Source organism: Tursiops truncatus, chromosome 10, assembly GCF_011762595.2.
Source record: "Tursiops truncatus isolate mTurTru1 chromosome 10, mTurTru1.mat.Y, whole genome shotgun sequence".
In the NCBI taxonomy this organism is placed as follows: Eukaryota; Metazoa; Chordata; class Mammalia; order Artiodactyla; family Delphinidae; genus Tursiops; species Tursiops truncatus.
In genome coordinates, this window is record NC_047043.1 from 95,807,992 (window position 1) to 95,834,238 (window position 26,247).

General features: G+C 53.1%; 2 protein-coding genes across 22 annotated transcripts; both read left to right on the forward strand.

Moving 5' to 3' along the window:
- The first annotated feature begins 509 nt into the window (after positions 1–509).
- Positions 510–12,980, forward strand: IL17RE (interleukin 17 receptor E). 10 transcript variants are annotated; one of them, XM_073787642.1, is made up of 16 exons: positions 1,147–1,501; positions 1,853–1,868; positions 2,425–2,547; positions 3,168–3,265; positions 3,527–3,686; positions 3,781–3,920; positions 4,837–4,905; positions 5,826–5,892; positions 6,852–7,027; positions 7,108–7,155; positions 7,238–7,286; positions 7,461–7,609; positions 9,853–9,921; positions 10,641–10,692; positions 10,776–10,874; positions 11,364–12,980. In XM_073787642.1, exons 1-16 carry the CDS (start codon positions 1,370–1,372, stop codon positions 11,918–11,920), a joined length of 2,004 nt encoding a protein of 667 aa, XP_073643743.1. In that variant the 5' UTR covers positions 1,147–1,369; the 3' UTR covers positions 11,921–12,980. The 10 variants fall into 10 exon arrangements, with proteins under 10 accessions (XP_073643736.1, XP_073643741.1, XP_073643742.1 ...); XM_073787636.1 differs by lacking the exon at positions 1,147–1,501 and having other exon boundaries at positions 3,591–3,920; XM_073787635.1 differs by lacking the exon at positions 2,425–2,547 and having other exon boundaries at positions 510–1,501; positions 3,591–3,920; positions 7,238–7,609.
- IL17RC (interleukin 17 receptor C) lies at positions 12,487–26,130 on the forward strand. 12 transcript variants are annotated; one of them, XM_033865399.2, is made up of 19 exons: positions 12,487–13,657; positions 13,950–13,971; positions 14,167–14,319; positions 14,591–14,665; positions 14,757–14,824; positions 15,942–16,053; positions 16,384–16,428; positions 17,977–18,116; positions 18,341–18,400; positions 20,579–20,633; positions 20,715–20,896; positions 20,992–21,075; positions 21,985–22,030; positions 22,188–22,309; positions 22,577–22,636; positions 23,158–23,206; positions 25,141–25,236; positions 25,353–25,391; positions 25,487–26,130. In XM_033865399.2, the coding sequence occupies exons 1-19, from the start codon at positions 13,085–13,087 to the stop codon at positions 26,104–26,106; spliced, it is 2,601 nt and encodes an 866-aa protein (XP_033721290.1). In that variant the 5' UTR covers positions 12,487–13,084; the 3' UTR covers positions 26,107–26,130. The 12 variants fall into 12 exon arrangements, with proteins under 12 accessions (XP_033721290.1, XP_033721289.1, XP_033721296.1 ...); XM_033865394.2 differs by having other exon boundaries at positions 12,508–13,657; positions 14,757–14,866; XM_033865396.2 differs by having other exon boundaries at positions 12,512–13,657; positions 14,757–14,866; positions 20,992–21,042.
- The last annotated feature ends 117 nt before the right edge of the window (positions 26,131–26,247 follow it).

The following is a 26,247-nucleotide window of genomic DNA, read 5'->3' on the forward strand; positions in this document are numbered from 1 at the left end:
ATAAGGATGGTAGAAAGAGAAATGAACTGTGAGAGGATGGCAGAATTGGAGCTCCTTGGGCTAGAGACCTTGACCAAATCATTCTCCTTCCTGCTTCCTTATTTCTCTCTTTATGAAATGAATAATTATCACCTGTCTTGTAAGGTGGTCATATTTCATCAAATATGAAAGTGCTTATGAAATGTGAAATAGATAAACTGCTGCTTAGATGAAACATCATAATTTACATTTATTCAACTACAGAGCACCTATTTCACGACATCCATTGCTAGGCACTGGAAAAACAAAGATAAGAAAGGGTCTTTCTAAGAAACTCAAAAGCTAGAGGGTATTTTTAGGATAATGGGTACAATGGGGTCTTTAGACAGTGGACCTAAAGACTTAAGAACTAGAATTGGCCTAAAGATAGGTATGATCAAGCTACTGAAAGTGCAGAGGGATAATAACAGTCTCAAGATACCTTCACCCAGTAGGTGTGCCCCAAACTTTCTACGGTGTGTGTCACCAAGGTGAGGGCTGAAGCAGTTCAAATGCTCCATGAGTAGGAGGAAGCCATGGGACGACGTGGAGGGTCCCCGCAGAGAATGGAGCCTCTTCAGCATCGGAAACCACAGGAAACCAGGTCAATGCGTGGGGCCCACTCCCTCAGCTCCAGGGCTCAGCTATGAGACCTGGGGCTTCCTGAGCAGACTGTACTGATGAGTGGCTCCTTGAAGCTGGAGGCCCTTTGGCAGAAGTGCTGGAACTGGCCAACGGGTAGAGAGAGAAAGCTGGACCCTAGTCCTGAAAGTCAGCCAGGTGGGAGCCAGGATGCACAGGGGGACATGTGAGGTTTACGTGCTTTTTTGTTCTGCCCACCTCTAAGTGGTGCATCAGTCACCTCGGTCTCCAGCACCCACTACAGAGAAGTGCTTCATGGCTCTGTCAGTCTTTTAAGTGAGAGGATGAAGCACGTGTCCAGGGGAGATTCAAGGCCAGGAGCACGCTAAGGGGCGGGTCTGATCTGCAGGGTGTTGCAGGAGTAGGAGGAGTTACGAAGTGGGTGCAGCCGCCATCCATCCCCCTGACCCTGTGCCAGCCTCTTGCCTGTTATTTCTCTTCCAGAGCAGGAGCCCCCTTGCCCTCCAGGTAGGGGAGTAGGGTTTTCTGGGGGGCAAGTGTCCTTCAGTCCCTCCACTTGGAGGAGAAGGAATGTGGCCTGGCCGGCTGGTTGAGCTTGAGGAGGAGCTTTGGGGCAGGGCGGGACAGGGGCAGGCTGAGGCGAGGGCTCCTGCTGGCACTGCACTCCCTGCTGCTGCACGGCAAGGCCCTGCCACCCACCTTCAGGAGGCGCAGCCATGTTCTGGATACCTTGATCCCTCGGAAGCCCATGGGGAGCCCCGGACTGGCAGCCCTGCTCCTGCCTCTTGTCCAGCTGCTCCTTGGCCTGTCTGCCTCTGCTAGTATTGGCTGCCCCTACCTTCCCAGCTGGAGCACCCTCTGTCTGCTGGCCTCCCACATGGTAAGGTGTGCCTGCTGCTGCTGGGTGGGGACATCTGGCTGGCACAGGCTGGTACAGCTCCCCACTCTCCGCCTGTCCTTTCCTGCTACCCAAGTCCCTGAGCTCTGGTGGCAGCCTCAGTGTGTTCTCTACATCGTCTTGAAGGGATGGATAGTCAAGGTCCTGGTGCACTGAGGGCCTGGGCAGGGTGGAGCTGGGAAGAAAAGAGCCAGAGTGGATGGGCTACTGGCTTCTGCAGACCCCGAAATTAGGTGATGTGAGGCAAAGACCCCAGGGAGAATGCTCCTCGTGGGAATACCTACTAATTATACTTCTGTCCTTTCTTTTCCCTACTGGGCCCTGTGCCTTCAGGATGACAGTTTCACTGGTGAGTCTCATTCCCTGCCCTGCTCCTCTTCCCCATTCTTCCATTCTAATTTTTGGTTCTCAACCTGGGAAGTAGCATAGTATCAAAGAAAAAACACAAGGTGAGCCTGGATTTGCGTTGTAATTCTGCCACATACTCCATGCATGACTTCAGGCCATGCACGGTTTCTGAGGGGTATAGGAGCACGGTAGAAATGATTATACAATGAAAACAGCTGTCCCTGAGCTGTGGGGAGGATTAAATGAGAGCCAGGTAAGTCTCCAGGCACTCTCCCTTAATTGGTCCCACAGCAGTCAGTAATACAACAATGATCCTTCCTGTTTTAGGGTACATTTTATTATACTTTGTAAGGCATTTTCCCACGCATTATGTTACTTGATCTTGACAGCAGCTCCACTTTATGAATGATGAAGCTGAGACTTAGAGGAGTCTGTAACTTGCCCCAGCTCAGTCGGCCAGGATGTAAGTGGCAGAGCTCAGCCTCAAGTCCAACTTTTCTGAGGCAGGAGGGAACTCCTGGGACCTTACCATTTGATTTCCTTTTCATCTTTCACAGGAAGGTCTGCCCAGATTCCTCGCCATACCCTATCGGCCTTTCCCCCCTCCCCAAAGCCTTGGCGTGCTTGGCTCTGCCACTGTCCCTGCTGTTGGTGCCTGCATCTGGTGTCAGATCCTTCGGGTATGAGAAACAGTCCTTTGGGCCATTCTTAGTGGAGATTGGAATTGGGGGAATTTGGGGGGGCCCCTAGACTGACACTAGTAAAACTTATCCTACTAGAAGAGATGTTTGTCCTGTTGTCAACCTCAGCAGAGAATTAGGCCCTCCTAAAATGGCACACACCATGATTGATATTTGTGAGTTCAGTTGTATCGTTTTGTGAAGATGTTTCTCCTTTCAGCTGGTACCAATTCTTGGGATTAAAATGGTTTAGTTCTATGAGTTTACTATTTTTACCTTCTATCTGTAAAGTAAGATCTGTCTTATTCAACTCTACATTTTCATTGCCTAGCTCAGTGCCTGGGGCATACTAAATGCCCACACACTGCTTAAGAATTGACAGTTTTTAATTGTTCACTGTTATAAATAATGCTACCATGAACGTCTTTGTATATACATAGTTTTTCTCTACTTAAGAAGAGAAAAAGCTTTTTTGATTGTATCATAACTTAGGACTAAAGAAGTTTGCGATCATTACCCTCCCTGATCTAAAATGACTGACTGTCCAACACTGGGTCACATCTCCAGGTAGCGGAGGGGCCGTGAAGGGCTGGATAGTAAATGTGTCATTCCCTGTGCAGGTCTTCAGTGGGACTGGCTGCACCTCCTGGTGCAGAAATCCAAAAAGTCTTACAAGTTCCGGTTCTGTAGGAGGCACACGATGCCAGCATCTGCTCAGGTACTCTCCCTGTCAGTTCCAGCCCTTCCCTACACCCCACAGCCCTTCTCTTTCTGGCTTCTCATTCTGTTCTCCAGCCATAAAAGAGAGTTGGAAAGAGTGGACTCAAGAAGACTATTCTGTCCATTACACAGTTAGGGACACTGAGCCTTAAAGGTTGAGCAGCTCGCCTGTGGTGCCCTGGATTCCAGAGACAGGAATAGAAGCCAGAGTTCCTGATTCCTGGCCTGAGGCCAGCCCAGCCTTGCTCTCTGCCTGCAGAGGAAGCTGCTAAGTAGCCGTTGCCTGTCTGAGAAGGGCCATCACATCTCCGTCCCCTCCCCAGACACCTCCCACAAGGGGCTGCGTTCCAAAAGAACCCAACCTGCAGATCCAGAGAAAGGGGAAGTTCTCTCCAAACGTGGCTCACAAAGGCTTGGAGGTAGGCACATCGTGTGACTGGAGATGGTGGAGCCAAGTAGTGGTACCTGTGCTAAGGCCAAAAGACAAGGCCACCAAGTCCCCCTTCTCCCCAGGGCCTGAGTTCTCCTTTGACTTGCTGCCTGAGGCACGGGTTATTCAAGTGACCATTCCTCCAGGCCCTGAGGTCAGTGTGCGTCTTTGCCACCAGTGGGCACTGGAGTGTGAGGAGCTGAGCCGTCCCTTTGATGCCCAGGTATGGAGGGCCATCTGCCTGTAAAAGCCAAATCACACAGGGCTGGAGTGAAAGGACCTACCCATTATACAGATGAGGAGACTGAGTCCCAGAGAGAGGTGGTGATTGTCCAAGACTTCCTTACAAGTCTGAAGTGCCTAACATGAAGACTTCTTTGGTCTAGGCAGAGAACTAGGGGGCCTTGTCTCCTGGCAGGAGAGGAAGGAGAGGGCAGGCAGAGACCTGGGGCAGCCATGAATGCCTAGCAGAGAAATGGATATGGCGCTTACCCCCAGTGAGAGGACCCTCAGTGAGATTCAGGTTGCATTAAGAGGACTTTTCAGTTCCCCCAAGAAGCTGTTCTCCTGAGAAAATAACAAAATGGTCACATCTGTCTTGGTACCCTTCCATCTCCCTCCCTTTTGTCACTGCTCCTCAGAGAATGAGATGTCCCCTATTCTTCCGGCCTAGGCCCTGACACTCCACCTCAACCTCCAGTTGTCACGGATGCCCTTGTATACAGTTGGTACCATTTGAAGGGACTGATGCTGTACCCGAGTCCCTCAGTTCTCCACATTTAAAATGGCGATGATGCCTCCCAAGATCACCATGATGCTAGCATTTGATTAATTGAGTTGGTGCTTCTAGCACCTAGCACCCTCCCTGGCATATAGTAGGGGCTCAATAAATGTGTATTCCTTTCCCCATCTCCTCCCCACTCCCCTCATTCCATATATTGAGACACCTAGAGCAGATGGTCAGATTACAGGGCAGAGACCCCCTGAGAAGAAATTTCTCAGAGGAAGAAATGTCTCAGATAAGAGGAAAAGTAGGGTATGTGGTGACCAAGGTCCCAGTTTTCTCCTGCCGTTTTCCAGGGTGCCTCTGCTCTTTCTCAGGCCCCTCTTCTTCTCTTCCTTTGCTGCTTTGTCCACAGAAAATTGTGTCTGGGGGCTGCACTGTAGACCTGCCTTATGAATTCCTTCTGCCCTGTCTGTGCATCGAGGTGAGCAGAGGAGAAGGTGTGGGTGGTCCATGGCTTCACTCCTAGGCCACCCAGATAGCACCATTGGTCAAGCATATCTCCACTAAGTCAGGTTTTAAAAGGGCTGGTGTTAACGAGATGCTAGGGAAGACTGGTGCCAGCCTGACAGTGAGCCACACACAGTGCCAGGGATGGAGGTGTCCTGCTGACCATGGCACATTCCTGGGGGTGAGTCCAACCTCAGCCCCACCCAGACCCAGCTTGCCTTTGTCGAGACCCGGCCTCAGCCCACAGAGGCAGGATAGACAGCTGCCTTCACTGGGTGTTCAGAGCTGTCACAGTGGGGGCTCGTGGCCACTGCAAGGCTCCATATGGCCCCAGAAGTCTCATCCCCGCTAGCCCTGCGTGGAAGTCCTCCTCCTCTCCTTGTAAGACTGAGGTGCCTAGCATTAAGACTCCTTTGGGCTAGACAGGAAAGGCGGAGGCCTTGTCACCCAGGAGGAGACAAAAGGGAGGGTGCAGGCAGAGACCTGGAGCGGGGAGCACCTGCCAGGGGGATAACATTGGGTGTTGGGCTTTCAGAGGGAGGGGCCCTATGGGACACTCAGCGCCTTAGGAATCGCTGAGAGTGGAGGCCAGGGAAGGCCAAAGTTGAGGAATGTGGACCTCATGATTTGCCTCTTTGTGGGGATATGTTCTCCTCTCCAGGAAAAAAGGACTCAGCCCCTCACCCACTGATCTTGCTCCTATAGTCTGGGGTTCCTCCCTGAGTGCCAAGTGCCACCCACCGTTGCCCACACCCCACACTTCTTCTCCTCGGTGCCCTGCCAGCTCAGGCAGCTTGCATCTGGGCAAGGTCAAGCCAGAATGAGTTTCAAGTCTGAGTGATGTAGGGAAAGCCATTCCTCTGACCCTTCTTCCCTGCTCCCCTGTCCCCACAGGTGTCCTACCTGCAAGAAGACACCGTGAGGCACAAAAAGTGTCCCTTCCAGAGCTGGCCTGAAGCCTGTGAGTGCTACTCATGTGACTCTTGCTCACGCACAGCTTCTCTCTGTCTCTCTCTCCCCCGCAAACGTGCACGTACATGCACATACACACACACGCACTTGCACACCCTCTACACCTGCGTTGGAGAAGGTCCCCAGAAGGCATGCAGGCACTTTCTCTGGAGTCAGTGGGGGCAAGTCATGGGCTACCATGTCTAGCAATCAGCCTGCCAATAAATCAGAGCATTGAACATTGTACTAGCACTGTTCAGAAATATCCACCCCAGGAGGTAATGTCCTAAGAAGGTGGACCAGAGGGCCTGGGCTCCCATCCCAACTCTGCCACTCATTCTTCTCCGAGCCTCAGTTTCCTCATCTGTAAACTAATGATACTTGCCCTGCCTCACTTTCCAACTCCTTATGAGGCTGGAGTTCAATATTATATGCGAAAGTGGTTGGTGACATCTGTGCATACTGTTGAGCCCAGCTTGCAGAGACAGGATTCTCAAACATGACAAATGAACAGCTCAAAGTATCCTATGGTCCAGGGCAGGGTTGTAATTAAGGAATAGGCTGTAAGGCGTGAACTCAGGGGAGGGAGAAGCCCATGACGGCTGTCCATGAGTAGAAAAGGTCTCCTAAAGGGAGTGACATCTGAGCTGGGCTCAGAAAATGCGCAGGATTTAGAAAGGAGAGAAGGGAGGGGAAAGCATTCCTGATTCTGAGAGGAACATAAGCAAAGATATGAAGATTTGGAGTTTGGGGAGCAGCAAAGAGTTGGCCAGAATGGAGGTGCAGGAAGGAGAGGAGACAGCTAAATAGAAGAGGCAACAGGAGGGACAGGAGGAGGCATGCTCGTTTATCAGGCACCTAGGCAGACCAGGGCTGTGCCAGGCTCCCTCACAAATATCATCTCCCGATGCCCTGGGGATGGGGCTCAGGCCTCCTGGGCCTCACTCTCTGCCCCTGCTGCCTGCCCAGATGGCTCGGACTTCTGGGAGTCGGTGAACTTTACTGACCACAGCCAGCACAGTCAGATGGTCATGGCCCTGACACTCCGCTGCCCACTGAAGCTGGACGCCTCCCTCTGCCAGAGGCGGGGCTGGCACACCCTCTGCGAAGACGTCCCCAATGCCACGGCTCGAGAGTCAGAGGGGGTGAGATGGCCTCCCTAGGACCTGGATGGGCAGGGCTGGGGCCCAGGGCCCTGCTCCCTAACTCCCTTCTCCCACCACAGTGGTATGTCTTGGAGAAGGTGGACTTGCACCCCCAGCTCTGCTTCAAGGTACAAGCATGGGCAACACGGGAGGGGGAAGGGTGTGCATGGTGCCTGGAGCTTGCTGACTTGCCATTCTTGGATTTCTCAGTTCTCTTTTGGAAACAGCAGCCACGTTGAATGCCCCCACCAGACATTCGGTGAGCCAATAAGTGACCCTGGCTGGGACCCCTTCCCACCATTTCACCCTCATGCAACTGCGGCAAAGCCAAACTCTATCCCTGCCCTGACTTCTCTGTTAACTGCAGCCTGGCTTCTATCACCTCCCACAAACCATCATCTATTACATGATGCCCTTTCCTACCCCCTGGCAGCCCCATCCTGGAACGTGAGCATGGATACCCAGGCCCAGCAGCTGGTCCTTCACTTCTCCTCAAGGATGCCCGCCACCTTCAGTGCTGCCTGGAGCCACTCAGGCTTGGGGCAGGACAGCATGGTGCCCCCTGTGTACAACGTCAGCCAGGTATGGCCTAGCCAGGGCTTGGCCCCCACTAGAACCTGTTGATTAGAGCACAGCAGGTGGAGGCAAGCAAATCTCTTACAACATCTGGTTATTTATTTACTTGGCCAGCCTTTGTTCAGCTGCCTCCTCTGCCAGTCATTGGGGTCTTCAATGGAGCAGTTTCTAATCCTTTTCTTTTTTTTTCCTTATAAATTTATTTTTATTTATTTATTTTTGGCTGTGTTGGATCTTCGTAGCTGTGCGTGGGTTTTCTCTAGTCGTGGCGAGTGGGCTGAGTAGTTGTGGCTCACAGGCTCAGTAGTTGTGGCTCATGGGCTCAGTAGTTGTGGCTCACGGGCTTAGTTGCTCCGCAGCATGTGGGATCTTCCCAGACCAGAGCTCGAACCCGTGTTCCTTGCATTGGCAGGCGGATTCTTAACCACTGCGCCGCCAGGGAAGTCCCTCTAATCCTTTTTGATTTTGAACCTACAGGGATAAACAGAGACAAGAGACTGGCCCTCCCACTCCCAGCTGTTCTCTGGCCCACTCGAACTCCCACCACATTTTACATTGATGCCTTCTCTTGAACCAGCTGTCCTCTACCACTACTCTCCTGCCTTCCTCCACAAGGCTCCTGGCAGACGTTCTCTATCTTTGGGAGGCAGAGCCCCAGGAAGCTGAAGTGCTCTTCGCAGAATACTGTAAACTACTGACAGATTTAACTCTATCATGTGAACTAACAGCAGTTTGACTAGCAGACTCTCTTCTGTGTATCTGACATAAAAACCACCATCAAATATATCCGCAAAACCACAGCACCAAGCTGACTAAGCATAGCTAGCTTGTTTCAGTTCTTTCTTACTTACATGCAGCTTGTTTATTTGTTTTGTATTCTGTGAGGGCTCCCAAGCCTACAGGTGGTAGGAAATGCTTAAGATTTAAGTCGAAACCATGCTTAAGATTTACGACAAAGTCATGTGGGATAACTTAAAATTGAGAGCTAAATCCATGGACTCATTTATTTTTGTGGGCTGAGAACGTCATTGAGTTTAACCACGATTTGAGAGCCACTGCATCGGCACCTGCTCACAGCTGGCTGGAGAATGGGGTCTGGGGCAGGGCTGGGGTATGGGGTAGGTGGTGGAGGGTGTTCCCAAAGGGTGGAGACTGATCAACTCTCTAACCAGCACCCAGAGCACAGGGTGAAGCCACATCCTTGCCTGTAGACAGATGGCAGTCAGTTCAGCATGCATTTATTGAGTGCCTACTCTGTTCCCACTCTGTATTAGGCCCTGGGAGATACAAGAAAAGTATATAACACAGTCTGCCCCTAAGGAGTCCACAATGTAATAACAGCTGCTACTACTAAATGAATACACATTGCACTGTGTATTTTTTAATATTTATTTATTTATTTATTTTGGCTGTGCCGTGTCTTAGTTGCGGCACATGGGATCTTTTAGTTGCAGCATGCGGACTTCTTAGTTGCGGCCTGCGGACTCTTAGTTGTGGCATGCAGACTTTTAGTTGCCTGCATGCAGGATCTAGTTTCCTGACTAGGGATGGAACCCGGGCCCCCTGCATTGGGAGCGTGGAGTCTTACCCACTGGACCACCAGGGAAGTCCCTGTACTTCGTATTATAAAGAGGGTTCACCTGCATATTCCCATTTGATGCTTTCAGTAACCCAGTAAAACAAGGATTATTATCTATCACACACAAATGAAGAAACTGAGGCTCAAGGAGAAAGGAAGTCTCTCTCCATGCAAAGATCCCACAGCTAGGAACCACAAAGGCAATAGTTAAGCCTGACTTTGTTAGCTGTGGTCTCCTGACTCTACATCTTACGTTCTTTCCAATGGACAAGCTGCCCCTTCAGGTGCGCAGAACAGAGAAGGGAGGCAGCATATAATTAGCCTCCTGGTTTGTGAGCTGCTAGAGGACAGAGACAATGTCCATGCCCGCCTTGTCTCCTCAGGGGCTGGCACAGAGTAGGCACCCAGAGTATATTTGTTGACGAGTGCCTGATTGCCTGATTAATGTTTATCTGTGCAGCAGTTCAGATCTGGGAATGATCAGCGGGATCTGGGAATGAAGCCTGGGAAGGCTTCTTGTCAGGGGTGGCACTTGGCCCTAAGCCTGGGTAGGGTTTGGGTAGGGGTGGTGGGTAGAAAGGAGGAACACAGCAATGGGCAAAGACTCAGGGGCTGGACAGAGCCAGATCTGCCTCTATGGGGACAGTCATTCTGCTCTTTTTTCCCACAGACTCAGGGCTCAAGCTCAGTGACACTAGACCTCATCGTTCCCTTCCTGAGGCCAGGGGGCTGTGTCCTGGTAAGGAATCCTGCCCTCACTCTGCTGCATATACTCCCCTGTCATCTATACCACAGGTGACACATGGGGCAAATCCAGTCCATAAAAATGTTTGACTTGGCCAGCACGGTGTTCAAAATTGGAATTAGTTGCCACCACTTAAATATTGGGAGATGTCACATTTTAAAAAGTTGATTTCTGGCGTCTCCTGAAAAAAATCAGAAAACCTGGTGCTTTGTTTCCACATTCAGGCATGGTGATCATGGGCTGGAGCTCAGTGGTGTCTGATTACTTCAGTCAGGGCCTGTGCCTTCCACGTCCTCATGGATGCTCTGGTTAACTTTGGGTTTACTTTCTTTCTTTCTTTTTTGATGTGGACCATTTTTTTAAAGTCTTTATTGAATTTGTTACAATATTGCTTCTGTTTTATGTTTTGGTTTTTTGGTCCTGAGGCATGTGGGATCTTAGCTCACTGACCAGGATTGAACCCGCAGCCCCTGCATTGGAAGGCAAAGTCTTAACCACTGGACCGCCAGGGAAGTCCCTGGGTTTACTTTCTGAGTTTGCCACTCTTGACCTTGTTCTGTGCCCAGCCAGAGCTGGACCAGACACAAACCCTGTGCTGGAGGAATTCCCTATCCAGGGGGATTCCCCTTCACTATCCCCCATGCCTTATTCAACTTCCCCTGGGAGGAGGGTTTACCCTGGCTTACAGGGATTGGGGGGCTCTGTGCCCTCAGGTGTGGAGGTCAGATGTCCAGTTTGCCTGGAAGCACCTCCTGTGTCCGGATGGTGAGTTCTTGGGAGGGGGAGGGGGAGTGAGAGGGAGGTTGGGCACTGAGGAGCCGGGCTTGGCCTCACCCTTCTTGGCTCAGTCTCTCATAGGCTCCTGGGGCTCTTGATCCTGGTACTGCTGGCCTTCACCACCCTACTGGGTGTTGTTCTGGTGCTCACCTGCCAGCGCCCACTGTCAGGTAAGTTCACTGGGGGTAACCTGGGGATTCAGACTTCCTTGGCTCCTAGGCCAGTTGCCCCCATCCCTCCCCCGCCCAGGCTCCCTTCCGAAAGAGCCTTGTCCCTGCCGCTGCACCCCCCTCTCTGTTACCCAAGGCGGTGAGTCTCATGCCCCCTAGTGGGAAGGAATGGTTAAGGCAGGGCAAAGGTCCTTCTGCAGGTGGTTCACTGCACCAGTCTCTAGGCCAGACGCTAGTGGAGCGGAAATCCAGCCTGCGCTGCACCTGGCGCCCTAGCCCTCTTCTCTTCCTGGGTACCTTTATCTAATTAGCCCAAAGGCGCCCTATAGGCCTGTAGGCTAAAGCTGCCTTGGGTACCCATCCCCAGCGCAGAGGAAGAAAGGGGGTGGTGGTGGAGTTAACCCTATCATGTAGCGCTGAGGCCTGGGAGGAAAGGGCTGGGCTGTCCCTTAGCCCCCCACCCTGTTCATCTGTTGCTCCCACCCCCAGGCCCAGGTCGAGCGCGGCCGGTGCTGCTCCTGCACGTGGCGGACTCCGAGGCGCAGCGGCGCCTGGTGGGAGCGCTGGCTGAACTGCTGCGGGCCGCGCTGGGCGGCGGGCGCGACGTGATCGTGGATCTGTGGGAGGGCACGCGGGTGGCGCGCGTGGGCCCGCTGCCGTGGCTCTGGGCGGCACGGGCGCGCGTGGCGCGGGAGCGGGGCACCGTGCTGCTGCTGTGGAGCTGCGCCAGCCCGAGCCCCGCCGGCGGCCCGGATGCCCGCGCCGCACCCCTGCACACCCTGCTCCGCGCCGCCCCGCGCCCGCTGCCGCTGCTCGCTTACTTCAGTCGCCTCTGCGCCAAAGGCGACATTCCTCCGCCCCTGCGCGCCCTGCCCCGCTACCGCCTGCTTCAAGACCTGCCGCGCCTGCTGCGGGCGCTGGACGCGCGGACTTCTACTCAAGCCACCAGCTGGGGCCGCCTCGCGGCCCGGCCGTGCCTGCGGGGTCGCGTGGAGCTGTGCCGCCAACTGGAACGCGAGGCCGCCAAACTTGCCGATCAAGGCTGAGCAGAGCTCACCGCAGTCCAGATGTCTGTGGCCGCAGGCCTAGGGGCACTGGCTGGAAGCCCGGAATGAGGCTTCTACCCTGGAATCGTTGGATGCCTCCTAGGGGCCACTGGCCACAAAGCCTTACGCTACCTCCCAGCCCGGGAGCGGGGCATCACACTCACTGTCCCAGCCCGTTCCCCACGTTCCCCCAGGGTCCAGTCTCTTCCTCATGCTTATGCTTGAGGGTTCTCTCCCTCAGAGCCCCCAGGGAGAGTCACTCTTTCCTGAGAACTCCTCTGACCTCAGTGCTGTTGTGAGTGGGGGATCGTCCCACTTCCTCTCTCCGAAATTCCAGAGAATAGTCGTCTGCACGTGCTCCAGTCCAGGCCAGAGAGGTTGGGACAGGGGTTGGGGAGGCAGGAGACATGGCAGCTCTGAGTGGGAGGTGGCTGCAGAGGGGGTGGGGGGACAGAAACCCCTTTGGGAGCCAGGGATCCCCCTTTTCCAGACCGGGGCCCTGCCCAGAGTGGGTGGAAGGGAGGGAGGGAGGGCTCTGGACCCAGGGAAGGAGGCTTTGGCCCTGGGTGATGGGGGCAAAGGTGGGACAGTGGAGACTGAGATAGAGAAAGTTGAATAAAGGTGAACATGATGGATGAACTAAGAAACACAAGGTGCTTTTCCAGTGTGCCCGGGGTGCTGAGTTGGGGGAAGGGTCAGCAAGACCCTGCCTGGCGGTTGTTATGCATCATTTTCTGGGCCCACATCCACATCCATGTCTGTCATATTCTCACAAGCAGTGTCTCCCTGGAAATTTCCTTGATCCTCACTGTGATTCTTCAGAGAGAAGAGAAGAAAACACAGGTTCAGAAAGGTGGTGTGGGGCCACAGTCACGCAGCCAGCCCATGGCAACAGCACAAATAGGACCCTGTCTTCCTGGCTCTGGGTCCTGGGTCCCATCCACCCCTACCCCTCGCTTGAGCATAGGCCAGGAAGAGGCGAAAAGCTCATGTTACGGTGCCCCTTGTCCCTGTCTTTAGAGATCGTGTCCCACAGTGAGGCCCAAGGGGAATGTCTGAAGGGACCTGGGGTGGCCAGTAAGAGGGGCCCCGTGGACACCAAGATCCCAGAGTCACGTGGGAAGTGCAAATGCCCCAGGATTGCCTAAGGCCTTGGTTGTCTCAATGGAGCCTTCCTCCTTAGGGACTCCCAGAGTGAGTAAGAGCTCCCTCACTCAGCCATTAGGCCATCACCCTCTCCAGGGGCCCCTCCCAGCCAGGTGTCAGCAGAGAAGGAGGAGAAGGGGAAGAGGAGGAGAGGAAAAGAGGGAGGGAGTGAGGCCACCACTCAGGTCCAGGCTGCTGGCTCCCAGGCCTGGTGTTGGTGGGAGGGGCCGGGCGGGGCGGGAACAGCCGGCTGCCTGCCAGGAGCCAAAACGAAAGCACTCTGGCAGGGACTGGATGGGAGTCACGACTCCTGGGAGAGGGCGTGCGCAAGCGGCCCAGCGCCGGGACCCCGAGACTGGGGAGGGCTTCCGGCCCCTCCTGCCCGCAGGCACGCAGCTGAGTGGGAGAAGAGGTGTGGTGTCAGCCCCCCTTCGGGGGGCGGGCAGGACAGGGCCTCAGGCCTGGGTGCTGCCTGGCACCTGGAAGATGCCTGTGCCCTGGTTCTTTCTGTCCTTGGCACTGGGCCGAAACCCTGTGGTCCTCTCTCTAGAGAGGGTTGCGGGGCCTCAGGACACTGCCCGCTGCTCTCCGGTGAGTCTGGGACTCTAGGAGTGTTGAGGAAGGCTCAGGGCTCGGTCTGCGGCCATTGAGGCCCTAGCCTGGCTCCTGCCGCTGCCATCACCGTCAGAACTGCCCTGGCTGGTCTGTCGGGTGCTGATGGGGTAAGAGAAGAATGGGGAGGGGGCAAGAGCTGGGCCTGAGCTCTTCTGGGAGGGACTTGGAAAAGGGAACCCTAGAAAGAGGTAGGCGGGTGGGGGGGCCTCAGGAAAAGGTGGTTACATTTGGACGCATAAACTCTAACTTGTCTTTACCTCCTTCCCAGGGCCTTTCCTGCCACCTCTGGGGTAAGTAGCCCTATTTTTAGAAAGGAAAGATCTTCCCAGGTGGGCAGAAGGGAGGGGAGCTGTTCAGTCCCATGCCCTCACCACCTACCCTCAGCCCAGGAAGAGCCCAAAGCTCCTTGGCCCTCTGGGGTTGTCAGGTGCAACCAGATTCTGGGTCTGAGAAGCTTCAGCTCCCACCCCACCCTTCACACACAGATGGTGATGTGCTCTGCCTGCCTGGGAGCCTCGTGTCTGCCCCAGGCCCCGTGCTGGTGCCCACAGGCCTGCAGACAGAGCTGGTGCTAAGGTGCTACAAGGATACCGACTGTGACCTCTGTGTGCGTGTGGATGTCCACTTGGCTGTGCATGGTGAGCCTGTCATCCCATGACTGGGCATTGGTGCATGTGAGTGTGTCTGGAGTGGGCACGAAGACCAGGGAGGGTGTCTGTCAGGAAGCACGGGGCATTCTCAGTATTCTCCTGGAGGACACTGGCCAACGGAACCCCCAGGTCACACTGGTCTCCCCGCCCACACCCCCGGCCCCAAGCCTGGCCTCTGCTTCCTAGCACTGAGCTTCCTGGAAGGAACCCAAAACCAGAGCTGGGGCTAGATCTGAGCCTTGCTCTCGGGTCATTCCAGGGTACTGGGAAGAGCCTGAAGATGAAGAGATGTTTGGAATTGCAGAGGACCCAGCGATTGAGGAGCCTAGGAACGGTGAGGAGAAGCCGGCTGGCCCAACTGCCCCTCGCCAGAGCCTTGCCCAGGGCCCCTGAGCCTGACCGACCCCTTGCCCTGTTGCTCACAGCCTCTCTCCAGGCCCACGTCGTGCTCTCCTTCCAGGCCTACCCTACTGCCCGCTGCGTCCTACTGGAGGTGCGAGTGCCTGCTGCCCTCGTGCAGCCTGGTCAGTCTGTGGTATGCGAAATAATAATGAATTTATGAAGGGTTTTCACGTGCATTATCTCTTTAGGTCCTGATTCTAGCAGGGCTGTGAGCAAGTTCTTTCAGTCCTTTATGCCTCAGTTTTCCTGTCCGTAAAGTGGGAAAAAGAACAGTCCTACCTCGGGAGTTCCCTGGTGGTCCAGTGGTTGGAATTCTGCGCTTTCACTGCCGAGGGCCCGGGTTCGATCCTTGGTTGGGGAGCTAAGATCCCACAGGCCACCCAGTGTGGCCAAAAAAAAAAGAATAGTCCTACCTCACATAGCTGTTGTGAGAGTAAAATGAGTTGATATGTATAAAACACCTGGTATAATACCCAACATGGAAGAGTCTCAGAAAGTTTAATTTTTCCTTTCTTTTGTAATCCTCAAAACTACCCCCATGAACTAGACATTATTATTGCCCTCATGCTCCAGATAGAGAAGCTGAGGCTTGCAGACGGGAGGTCTGTGGGCTGAATCCACTTTTCCGGATTCCCTGCCATACTGTCCGTGGCTGCCCCACATGTACCATGTCTGTCCCCCCGCGGAGCTTCTCCCAGCCTCAGGGGGCTGCTCATGGTTGGGACATGTATCTCCACTTGGGCCAAGTCACTCAAACTTTGACTTCCCTCCTGTCCCCAGCCCCCAGTCTATATCGTCTTACCTGGAAAATAATGGGAGATCACCTGCTGGTCCCCCTCACAGGGCAATCATGAGGCCCACTGAGGCACTGGGAGTGAGAACGACTTCTGTGGGGGGGGCCTCCCACATTTGTGCTGGGGTCTGGGGTCTCTGATCACCTTAGCTTTGGCACGTAACCTGGAACAGCAGGGATGAGGCAAGGACTAATAGAGTGGGGGCACTAATCCTGGCCCTGCTGCCACCCCTCCTGAGGCTGTGTGCTTTAGAACTGGAGGCCTTTGAGAACATGTTCGCAGCAGAATTGGGGGCCATACAGTATGAATAGTCATTGGTTGGGAATAGGGCAGAGGGTGAGTGGAGCAGACCATGGAGAGGAGCCTCAATTCTGAGCCCTATACCACCAGCCTTCCGCCACCCTCTCCTCACAGGGCTCTGTAGTATTTGAGTGCTTCGAGGCTGCCCTGGGGGCTGAGGTGCGAATCTGGTCCTACACTCAGCCCCGGTACCAGAAGGAACTCAATCTCACACAGCAGCTGCCTGGTAAGTGGCCCCACAGCCTGAGGGGCCCCGAGTGCTGGCCCCTTAGTCTCTCTCCCCACCGGCCACTGCCCTTCTGCTTTAACCCCCTTCCTCGTCCCGGCCGCTCTCAGGCACTCTCACTCCCAGCTGCCCATAGTCAGTCCCTCATGCCTCCTCTCCCCAGGTGACGTTGCTTCCCGGTGTCTGGGGAAGGTGCTTTGGGCACTGGAATATATATGGGTGGTATTGAGGGGACAGGGAGCCCTTCCCAGGGCTCCCCATGGGTCGGATTGCCCCCATTCTTTCTTTGCCCCCAACCCCACTAGAGGCTTTTCTGTGATCTCTCCCCAGACTGCAGGGGTCTTGAAGTCCGGGACAGCATTCAGAGCTGCTGGGGTAGGAGCTAGGGCCAGCAGGGCTGGGAGGAGGGTGAGGGTGGGTCTGGAGTGTGAGGGACCCTTGGAGTGAACTTCAGGTCTGGCTGCCACATCCCAGAGGCTCACAGAGCTCATTTATTCATTCATTCATTTATCACAAAAGAACTGCGGTAGCTCTTACTCAGTGCCAGGCATTTAGAATATAAAGGTGAATCTCTCACTTCTTAGAACAAATATTTATTAGTACCAGGAACATCTAGTGGCCCAAAACATTGTCAAGATTACGGTGCACCCCGCCCCCATATATTAAAATAAAAATAATATTAAATCATAAAATAAGGGCTAAGAAACTCAAGGTTCTGATGATTTTTCTCATGTACTATTTGGACTTTGTTTTGTTCATATTTTTGTTTTGTATTTTCTTTTTTATCATGGTATAACATACATACAGAAAAGTGTGTAAAGTGCACCAATTTTAATGTCCAGTTCAATTAATTTTTACATATGTATACACTTGCATAACTACCAGCCACATCGAGATAGAAACACTGTGATGCTTTTGAACTCAAAAGATTTCAACTTCATTTTCTATTTGGGTTCTTAAACTTAAGCTTGATGCCTCTTTGGTAATTCATTAAAGACTACTCAGCACCAGAGGTTTGAGGATACAGATACACATCATGGATTTCATGTCTTTATTCATTTGGTAGACACTGATTCACTTATTCAGCAGATATTTATTGAGTCATTACCCTGCTCAAGGAATAGCCCTAGGCACTGGAGACAAACCAATTAAAAAAAAAAAAAAACAACTGACAAAAATCCCTGCCTTCACAGAGCTGATGTTCTAGCTGGGAGTCAGGGTCAGGGTGGGGGTGATGGAGGACACGATAAACACATGGAGATGTGAAATATGCAATAAGTTAGATGGTTATTAGTGCTATGGAGAAATTTCAGGGAAGGGGGATAGAGAGGTTGGGAGTTGGAGTGGTCAGTGAGCAAAAGACCTGAAGGAGGTGAGGGAGGAGCCATGGGGTATCTGAGGGAAGAGGGTTCCATGTGAAGGGAATAGCCAGTGCAAAGGGCCTGACGCAGGAGTGTGTCTAGTGTTTTTAAGTATTAGTAAGGAGGACAGTGTGTCTGCAGCAGGTTAATTAAGGACAAGAGTGCTAGGAAATGAGGTTAGAGTGTTCACAGCAGCCATACTGGGGAGGGACTTGCAAGCCACTGTAATGACTCTGGCTTTTACTCTGGGGTGATGTGGGGGCCATCAGAAGGTTCTGAGCAGAGGAGAATGATTTATTTTACAGTGGTTACAGGTACTTCTGGCTGCAGAGGGAGAAGCAAGAAGAAGAGCCCTCTCCAGACCCCATACTGGGGCCTACATGGGTTCAGTCCTGGGCTGTGGCTGAAGTCTGGTCTGACATGGAGACACAGGCTCTGCCCTCCAGGGGCCTCCTAGTCTAAGGGCTTTGAAGGAAACTCCAAAGGGGCAGTGGGTGGATGTGACCCAGGCTTGGGTGTACAGAAGAGGTGAAGGAAGTCTCTCTCTTTGCTTCCTCCGCAGCCCTGCCGGTGCTCAACGTGACTGCAGATGGCAATGACGTGCACCTGGTGGTGGACATCCCTGAGGATCAGCGCTTTGGCCTCTCCCTGTACTGGAACCAGGTTCCGGGCCCTGCAAAACCCTGGTGGCACAGAAACCTGGTGAGGCCTCTCCCTCCCCAGGTCCATTCCCACTGCAGGCCGATGCTTGTGCTGAAGTTGCAAGTGCATTATCATAGGGCACCTTTGAAAAGGACACAGCCACCCACGCCCAAAGCGAGGAACATTGGTGGGGGAACGGCTGCCTGCCCGGTGTCCTTAACTTCGGCTTCCAGCCTTCCTCTTCCTCATCTTCTTCAACTTCTCTCCTTCTGCTTCTCCCACAGACTGGGCCGCAGACCATTACCTTGAACCACACAGACCTGGTTCCCTGCCTCTGTATTCAGGTAGGAGCAGAGTCCAGCTGGGTGCCCGGGGACAGGGATTAGGGAACTGGTGAGACGGTTGGCCCTCACCTTCCTGGTCTCCCCACCCTCCACACTCCTCTCTGAGATGGAAACTGTGGCTCCCTAGGGGGACTGGCCCTCCCTTGCACTTTGCTGTCCTATGTTTTCTGCTTGTACATGCCCTGAATGCTCTTTGTGATCCTCTATCCCCAGCACTACTACTTGTGCTTCAAGGCCCCCTTCAGATGTCATCTCCCCCTTGAAGGCTTCCACTACTCCTCCAATTCCTTCTTTGTGCTCCCCTGGAGAGTAGAGCGTGCGCTGTGAACTCAGACTTATTTGAATCCTGACTTGCCATTTGCTAGCTGTGTGACCTTGGACAAGTCACTTCACCTCTCTGAGCCTGTTTCCTATCAGTAAAATGGGAATAAACAGTACCAGCCTCACAGGGCTGTTATAAGGAAGTGTGCCACTTCCAGCTTATATATGTTATAATAATATATTCTCCTTCTGATTATACATTTAATTGGTCATCAGGTCCCATCTGTTTTACCTCTGACATTAATGTCTCTCATTCCCACTACCTGAAATGCCCTCACTTCTTTTCTATACACCCCAATCCTTCTTTTCCATACACCTCAATCCTTCCAGTCACCTCTTTCCCAAAGCTTTTGCCCAACCTCCTGGCCTCTTCTGTCTCCAAATCTTCTTGCATTTCTGTCTTTTCTTTTCTATTTATCATTTATCACTTGTTTTCTTATTTGGGCACCTGTCTCTTCTTGCATACCACAAATCCTCAATAAATGAGTGATTGATTTATTAATTTGTATACATGTCTTATCCTTACTACAACTGTGAATTTGTAATTTCCTTGAAGGCAAGGAAATGATATCTATTCTAATTTAGTAATTTCTCCAGAGCCTTGCATAATAACTGGTATGTAGTGGGTGCTAATTAAGTTTGTTAAGTGAATGAATGAGTGAATGAGTGAAACTCTACTGCCTAGCACAGTGATAGGACATATAACAGACACTCATGAAATGTTTGCTGTGATATAAATGTCCTCACTGCCAAGCCCAATGCCTGCTACGTAGTAGGTGCTCTTATACATTTGTTGTATAAATTAATTTATTATCCCTAGTGCTTTAGGGCTAAGCCAAGAATGGGTGCACTTAAAAAGTCTATTGGGTACTTCCCTGGTGGCACAGTGGTTAAGAATCCGCCTGCCAATGCAGGGGACACGGGTTCGATCTCTGGTCCGGGAAGATCCCACACGCCATGGAGCAACCAAGCCCGTGTGCCACAACTACTGAGCCTGTGCTTTAGAGCCCGCGAGCCGCAGCTACTGAAGCCTGTGTGCCTAGAGCCCATGCTCGGCAACAAGAGAAGCCACCGCAACGAGAAGCCCGTGCACCACAATGAAGAGTTGCCCCTGTTCACCTCAACTAGAGAAAGCCCGCATGCAACAATGAAGACCCAACGCAACCAAAAAAAAAAAAAAAAAGTCTATTGGAAGAAAAAATGTATAAATGGACGTGTCCTTAACGCTGTGCTGAGAACCTGTGCTAAGTAGGTTCTCACAAAGTGATTGTGGATTTAATTGTTAAAAGTCCCTACGCCTGCCACAGTGCTAAGACACGTAGTAAGTACTCATTAAAAATTTGTCGAGTGAAGATGTTGCCAGATGTTGGCATAGGGCTTGCTGGAAGAATAAATGTGTGCAATTCTAGGCCCTTGTAAAGGGCAAAAAGACTTGGGCATAGGTTGGTGAAATACATCCTCCTTCCATATCCAGTATCCCAGAGGGATTAGTTCCAGGATCTCTGTGGATACCAAAATGTGCAGATGCTCAAGTCCTTTATATAATATAAAATGGTGTAGTGTTTACACATAACCTACTCACATACTCCTGTATACTTGAAATCATTCCTAGATTGCTTATAATAACTAATACAATGTAAATGCTATGTAAACAGTTTCCTGCAGGCAAATCCAAGTTTTGCTTTTTGCAACTTTCTGGAATTTTTTTTCCCGGAGTATTTTTGATCCGAGGATGCAGAACAGCGAATACGGAGGGCCAAGGAGCACTGACTGTATGGGCTGAGTGAATGCATCCCCAGGGCTTAGCAGAGTGCTGGCTGGGTTGAACTGACCTGTGGAGCCCCGTTTCCTTTCTAGGTGTGGCGTCTAGAGCCCGACTCTGTCAGGACCAGCATCTGCCCCTTTAGGGAGGGTGAGTGGACCGGCTCTGCCAGGGCGGGAGCGGTGCGGGCGGGACCTGGTGGCACGCAGTAACCAGACCCTCTCCCTGCAGACCCCCGTGCACACCGGAACCTTTGGCGTGCCGCCCGGCTGCAGCTGCTGCCCCCGCGGGCCTGGCGGCTGGACGCGCCGTGCTCACTACCCGCTGAGGCCACACTGTGTTGGCAGGCACCGGATGGGGGCCCCTGCCAGCCGCTGGTCCCACCGCTGCCCCGAGAGAATGTCACTGTGAATGTAAGCGAGGCGGCAGGAGGTTCCCGGGGTTGGGGAAGGAAGGGGAACCTAGGGGCCCAAATTTAATGACCCCACCCATTACCCTCTTTCCACAGAAGGCTCTTGAGTTCCCATTGCTGAAAGGCCACCCCAACATCTGTGTCCAGGCAAGAAAGGGGCGCCAGAGAGCCAGGCTTGGGGTCAGGACCTCTGCGGACTCCCAGACAGTCACTGTCTTCTGAATCCACTTTATCCTTGGGTCGCTGGAGCAAAGTGGTTACCAGCTTCCTCTAGGGGTTCCACTATTTACTTTACCGGTGCATGGCGCGGGACCCAGGGCACTTCACCTCTCTGAACATCAGTCTCCTCATCTGTTTAATGGGGAGGATAATAGTAACTATTGAATACTTCATAGAGTGGTTATGAAGATTAAACAATGCTTCATCTTAGCAACGGGCACAAACTAAATTCTCAATAAATGGTAACTGCTTTGATTATTGCTATAATTATCCTATTTCGCTACCTGTAGAAATGGGTTGCTTTATAACTTCGAAGGGTAGTTATAAAAATATTAATTCCAGATTTATTGAGCCATTATGTTTCAGGCACTGTTTTAGGCTCTTGGAATAGATATGTCAGTGAATAAAACCAATAAATGTTCCCACCCTTAAAGAGTTCATGTTGTAATGGAAAAAGGCAGACAATAGGCATAATAAGTAAATTATACAGTATGTTAAAATTGTATATAAATACTATAGGAAAAGGTGGGGAAGGATAAAGGAGGCTTGGAGTTGCAATTTCAAGAGGGGCAGTCAGATGAAGCCTCTTTGAGAAGGTGGTTAGGTGAGAAGGGAGTGTATAAAGTGTTCTGTCAGAACTGAAAAGAGTTAAATTACGGCACAGATGACCTCACAAGGCTGAGGCTGAGAAAGATGGAGTGATTCCTAATTACTCAGCCTTGAACCCAGTTCTGCCTAAGGTCAAGTCCAGAGTCCAGACCCCACCCCCCAACCTGACAGGCCTCCCCTTGTCTGTCCCTTCTCTTCTGGTTTTTCTGGCTTCAGCTTTTGCTTTTCCTCGTGCCCCTAACCCTGGCCCCTTCTGAGCAGGTGAGCACCTGGGAGAAGCAGGAGCTACAAGAGTGCTTGTGGGCTGGTGAGTGGGACCTGGGGGAGGCTGGGGCAGGGCCACTGCAATAGGGGTGGACCCTGGAGGTGCCAGCTCCTGGGGGTGAAAGTCAGGCATGGGGCAGGGGAGTGGCAGCCCTCAACCAGGTTGGGTCTCACTCAGAGTGGGCTCTCACCCTTTCCAGACTCCCTGGGGCCCCTCAAGGATGACATGCTGCTCGTGGAGACACGAGGCCCCCAGGACAACAGATCACTCTGCGCCTTGGAACCCAGTGGCTGCACTCCACTGCTTAGCAGGGCGTCCACGGTGAGAGATGGGGGACCCTCCTTCATGTCCCTTTCCAGCTCCACTTCAAACCTGGCCTCAAATTTTCACTATTCAATTTCCCCTCCTCTGTGCCAGGCCCTGTGCTGGTCTCTGGGAATGTAGGGGTAACTCAGACCTGGGCCTTGTTCTCAGTGGCCTCTGAAAAGTCTCCCAGACCCTCCCCTCTACTATTCTGCCCAGCTGTAGCCTGGTGGCCTCCTAGGTGTGGTGCCTCTAGGTGACAGCACCCATCCCTTGGCTTGGCAGAGGGCAGCTCGTCTCGGAGGGCCGTTACTACAAGATGTGCAGTCAGGCCAGTGTCTTCAGGTGAGTAGGTGGCAGGAGGGCCCTCCCCAATGCCCAAAGGCAACAGGCCTCAAACCCTGTCTTCAACCTCTTCTACCTCTTCCTGTGCCTAGCAGGAAAACTGTCACTCTTCAGGGGCAGGGGCCTCCTCATTGCCCCTCTAGCATCCACCCACCATCTGTGTGTGCTTATTTTGTGTCCAGCCCCGGGGAAGCTAAGAGTTGAAGAAGCATAGTTCCTGTCCCCAAGTACTCATGGCTGAAGAGACCAGCAAAGAGATAACCATTGGGTTAAGACAGCTAATAACCAATGTGCTAAGTTTTGGGTTCCAGGGAGGGTCTTTTCATGTGGGCCCAATCTGGCACCAGTAGCAAGGTACAGTCCAGGAAATAGACACAGCATAAGCAAAGGCAGAGCAGCTTGCGGCTGCTGTGTGTGTGTGTGAAACATGCATAGCTGAGGCTGGAAATTTGGGACCACACTTGATGGGTGTTGAATGCCAAGCTGGGGGCTCTGGATTTGGTTTTGTTTGTGTCTTACAGCTGTGGGACGATGACCTGGGAGCACTGTGGGCCTGCCCCATGGAAAAGTGTGAGTATTACAAGAACTGCCCTTCTTCTCTGTACCAGGAGCTGGAATCTTGACAGGGACCATTCCTGGGGGGAGCATACACAATGGCCTTAGCCTTTCAATCAGAGGGTCATTGCTTCATTAATTCAAACACCACAAGGGGCGCTTGCAGGGATCCCAGCATCACCAAAGAGACACGTTCCCTGTCTCCATGCCAGCCATAGAAGCTAGAAAGACATTAGCTAAACAATCATTTAGGAAGTGTGGGCTATTGAAGCATTCACTATAAAAGTGTCCAAAGCCCTGAATGCATATAATGGGGACCTGACCTAGTTCAGGGGAAAGGTTGGAGGTGAACTCTGAAGGCTGAGCTAGATGAAGCGGGAAGAGATGCATTTTTGTGAAGACTCTGGGGTGCTTTTTTGAGGAACTCCAAGGTAGCCAATGTGGCTGGAGGATCTTGAGAGATAGGCCTCTGTCATGGGATTAGGATGCAAGGGCCATGTAGGGCCTTGGGAGCCGATGTAAGCAATTTGGATTTTATGTTAAGAGTAGCAGGAGCTTCCCAAAAGGCTATAATCAAATTTGTATTTTTTAAAATAAATTTATCTATTATTTATTTATTTATTTTTGGCTGCATTGGGTCTTTGTTGCTGCTGCGTGTGGGCTTTCTCAGCTGTGGCAAGCGGGGGCTACTCTTCATTGAGGTGTGCGGGCTTCTCATTGTGGTGGCTTCTCTTGTTGCAGAGCACAGGCTCGAGGAGCGAGGGCTTCAGTAGTTGTGGCATGCAGGCTCAGTAGTTATGGCTTGTGGACTCTAGAGCACAGGCTCAGTACTTGTGGCGCACGGGCTTAGTTGCCCCGCGGCATGTGGGATCTTCCTGGACCAGGGCTCGAACCCGTGTCCCCTGCATTGGCTGGCGGATTCTTAACCACTGTACCACCAGGGAAGCCCCCAGATTTGTATTTTAAAAAGATCTCTGGGGGGACTTCCCTGGTGGCACAGTGGTTAAGAATCCGCCAGCCAATGCAGGGGACACGGGTTCGAGCCCTGGTCCGGGAAGATCCCACATGCCGCGGGGCAACTAAGCCCGTGCGCCACAAGTACTGACCCTGCACAACAACTGAAGCGCACACACGTAGAGCCCATGCTCCGCAACGAGAAGCCCGCACACCGCAATGAAGAGTAGTCCCCTGCACGCCGCAACTAGAGAAAGCCTGCATGCAGCAACAAAGGCCCAACGCAGCCAAAAATAAATAAATACATTTATTGAAAAAAAAAAAAAGATCTCTGGGGCTGCCATGTTGTAATGAATTAGAGGCATAAAAGAGTCAGAAATACCAGTTAGAAGGCTCTTGCAGTCATCCAAGAGAGTGAGGTCAAGGGTCCAGCAACCCTAGGCTTAGGGGGCAATAATCTTTTTTTAAAAAACATTTATTTATTTATGTGTTTGGCTGCGCTGGATCTTAGTCGTGGCACGTGGGATCTTCACTGTGGCATGCGGGATCTTTAGTTGCAGAATGTGAACTCTTAGTTGGGCATGTGGGATCTAGTTTCCTGATCAGGGATCCAAGCCAGGCCCCCTGCATTGGGATCAGGGTGCCTTAGCCACTGGACCACCAGGGAAGTCCCTTAGGAGTCAATAATCTTAGCTGACATTTGAGCACTTAATATGCCCAGCACCCTGTTCAGTGCTTTATGTGTATTAATACATATAGTCCTCATAGCAATCCTGTGAAGTAGATATTATTGTTATCCCAATTTTACAGAGGTGAACTGAGGCAGAAGGGGAAGTCACTTATCCAAGGTCACCCAAGTAAATGGATCTATGTTCATACACTGACCCTGTGAGCTGTGGACGTCAGGCAAATCTCTTCATTTCTCTGAGCCTCGTTTTTCTCCTTCGTGAAGTGGGGGTCTCTAACAAGCCTGCCTTCTCCCCTGGGTCTCCTAGACATCCACCGGCGCTGGGCCCTGGTCTGGATGGCCTGCTTACTCTTGGCCGCTGTGCTTTTCCTTCTCCTCCTCCTCAAAAAGAACCACGTGAAAGGTGAGCGCTTCCCGGCTCCCCATTCCCCAGGGGCAGGACTCCAGTGGACCTGGGAGCTGGCTAGGAGAAGGCGGCGGCTGGGCTCACCGGCTGCCTCCGCTCCTCTCCTCTCACAGGGTGGCTGAGGCTCTTGAAGGAGGACGTCCGCGCGGGGGGTGAGTGTGAGCCAGCGCCGGGCGGGGGGCGGCCCCCAGAGGGCCGGGCCTCGGGCCAGCTCACGTCTCCGCTCCTGCTGTGTTCTTTTGCACAGCGGCCGCCAGGAGCCGCGCGGCTCTGCTCCTCTACTCCGCCGACGACGCTGGCTTCGAGCGCCTGGTGGGCGCCCTGGCTTCGGCGCTGTTCCAGCTGCCGCTGCGCGTGGCCGTGGACCTGTGGAGCCGCCGCGAACTGAGTGCGCAGGGGCCCCTGGCCTGGTTCCACGCGCAGCGGCGCCAGACCCTGCAGGAGGGCGGCGTGGTGGTCCTGCTCTTCTCGCCCGGGGCCGTGGCGCTGTGCCGCGAATGGCTGCAGGACGCGACGTCGGCGCCCGGGGCTCACGGCCCGCACGACGCCTTCGCCGCCTCGCTCAGCTGCTTGCTGCCAGACTTCTTGCAGGGTCGGGCGCCCGGCCGCTACGTCGGGGCCTACTTCGACAGACTGCTGTCCCCGGACGCCGTGCCCGCCCTGTTCCGCAGCGTGCCGGTCTTCTCACTGCCCTCACAGATGCCCGAGTTCCTGGGGACCCTGCAGGGGCCCGCAGCCCCCCACCCCTGGCGGCTCGCGGAGAGAGCGGAGCAGGTATCCCGGGCCCTGCAGCCCGCCCTGGACAGCTGCTTCCGGGCCCCGGGGACGGGACGCGGGATGGGGCCTGAGGCAGAGGACAGGACTTGAATAAAGGCAGACGCTATTTTTCTACCCGTGTCTCCCACGTGTGTCTCAGTGCCCCCGCCGCTGGGCCGAACTGTCCCCGTATCTGGTATCCCCGCGGCCCTTTAACACCCGGACAGGTGCAGGACGGCGACGCCTCTGGTT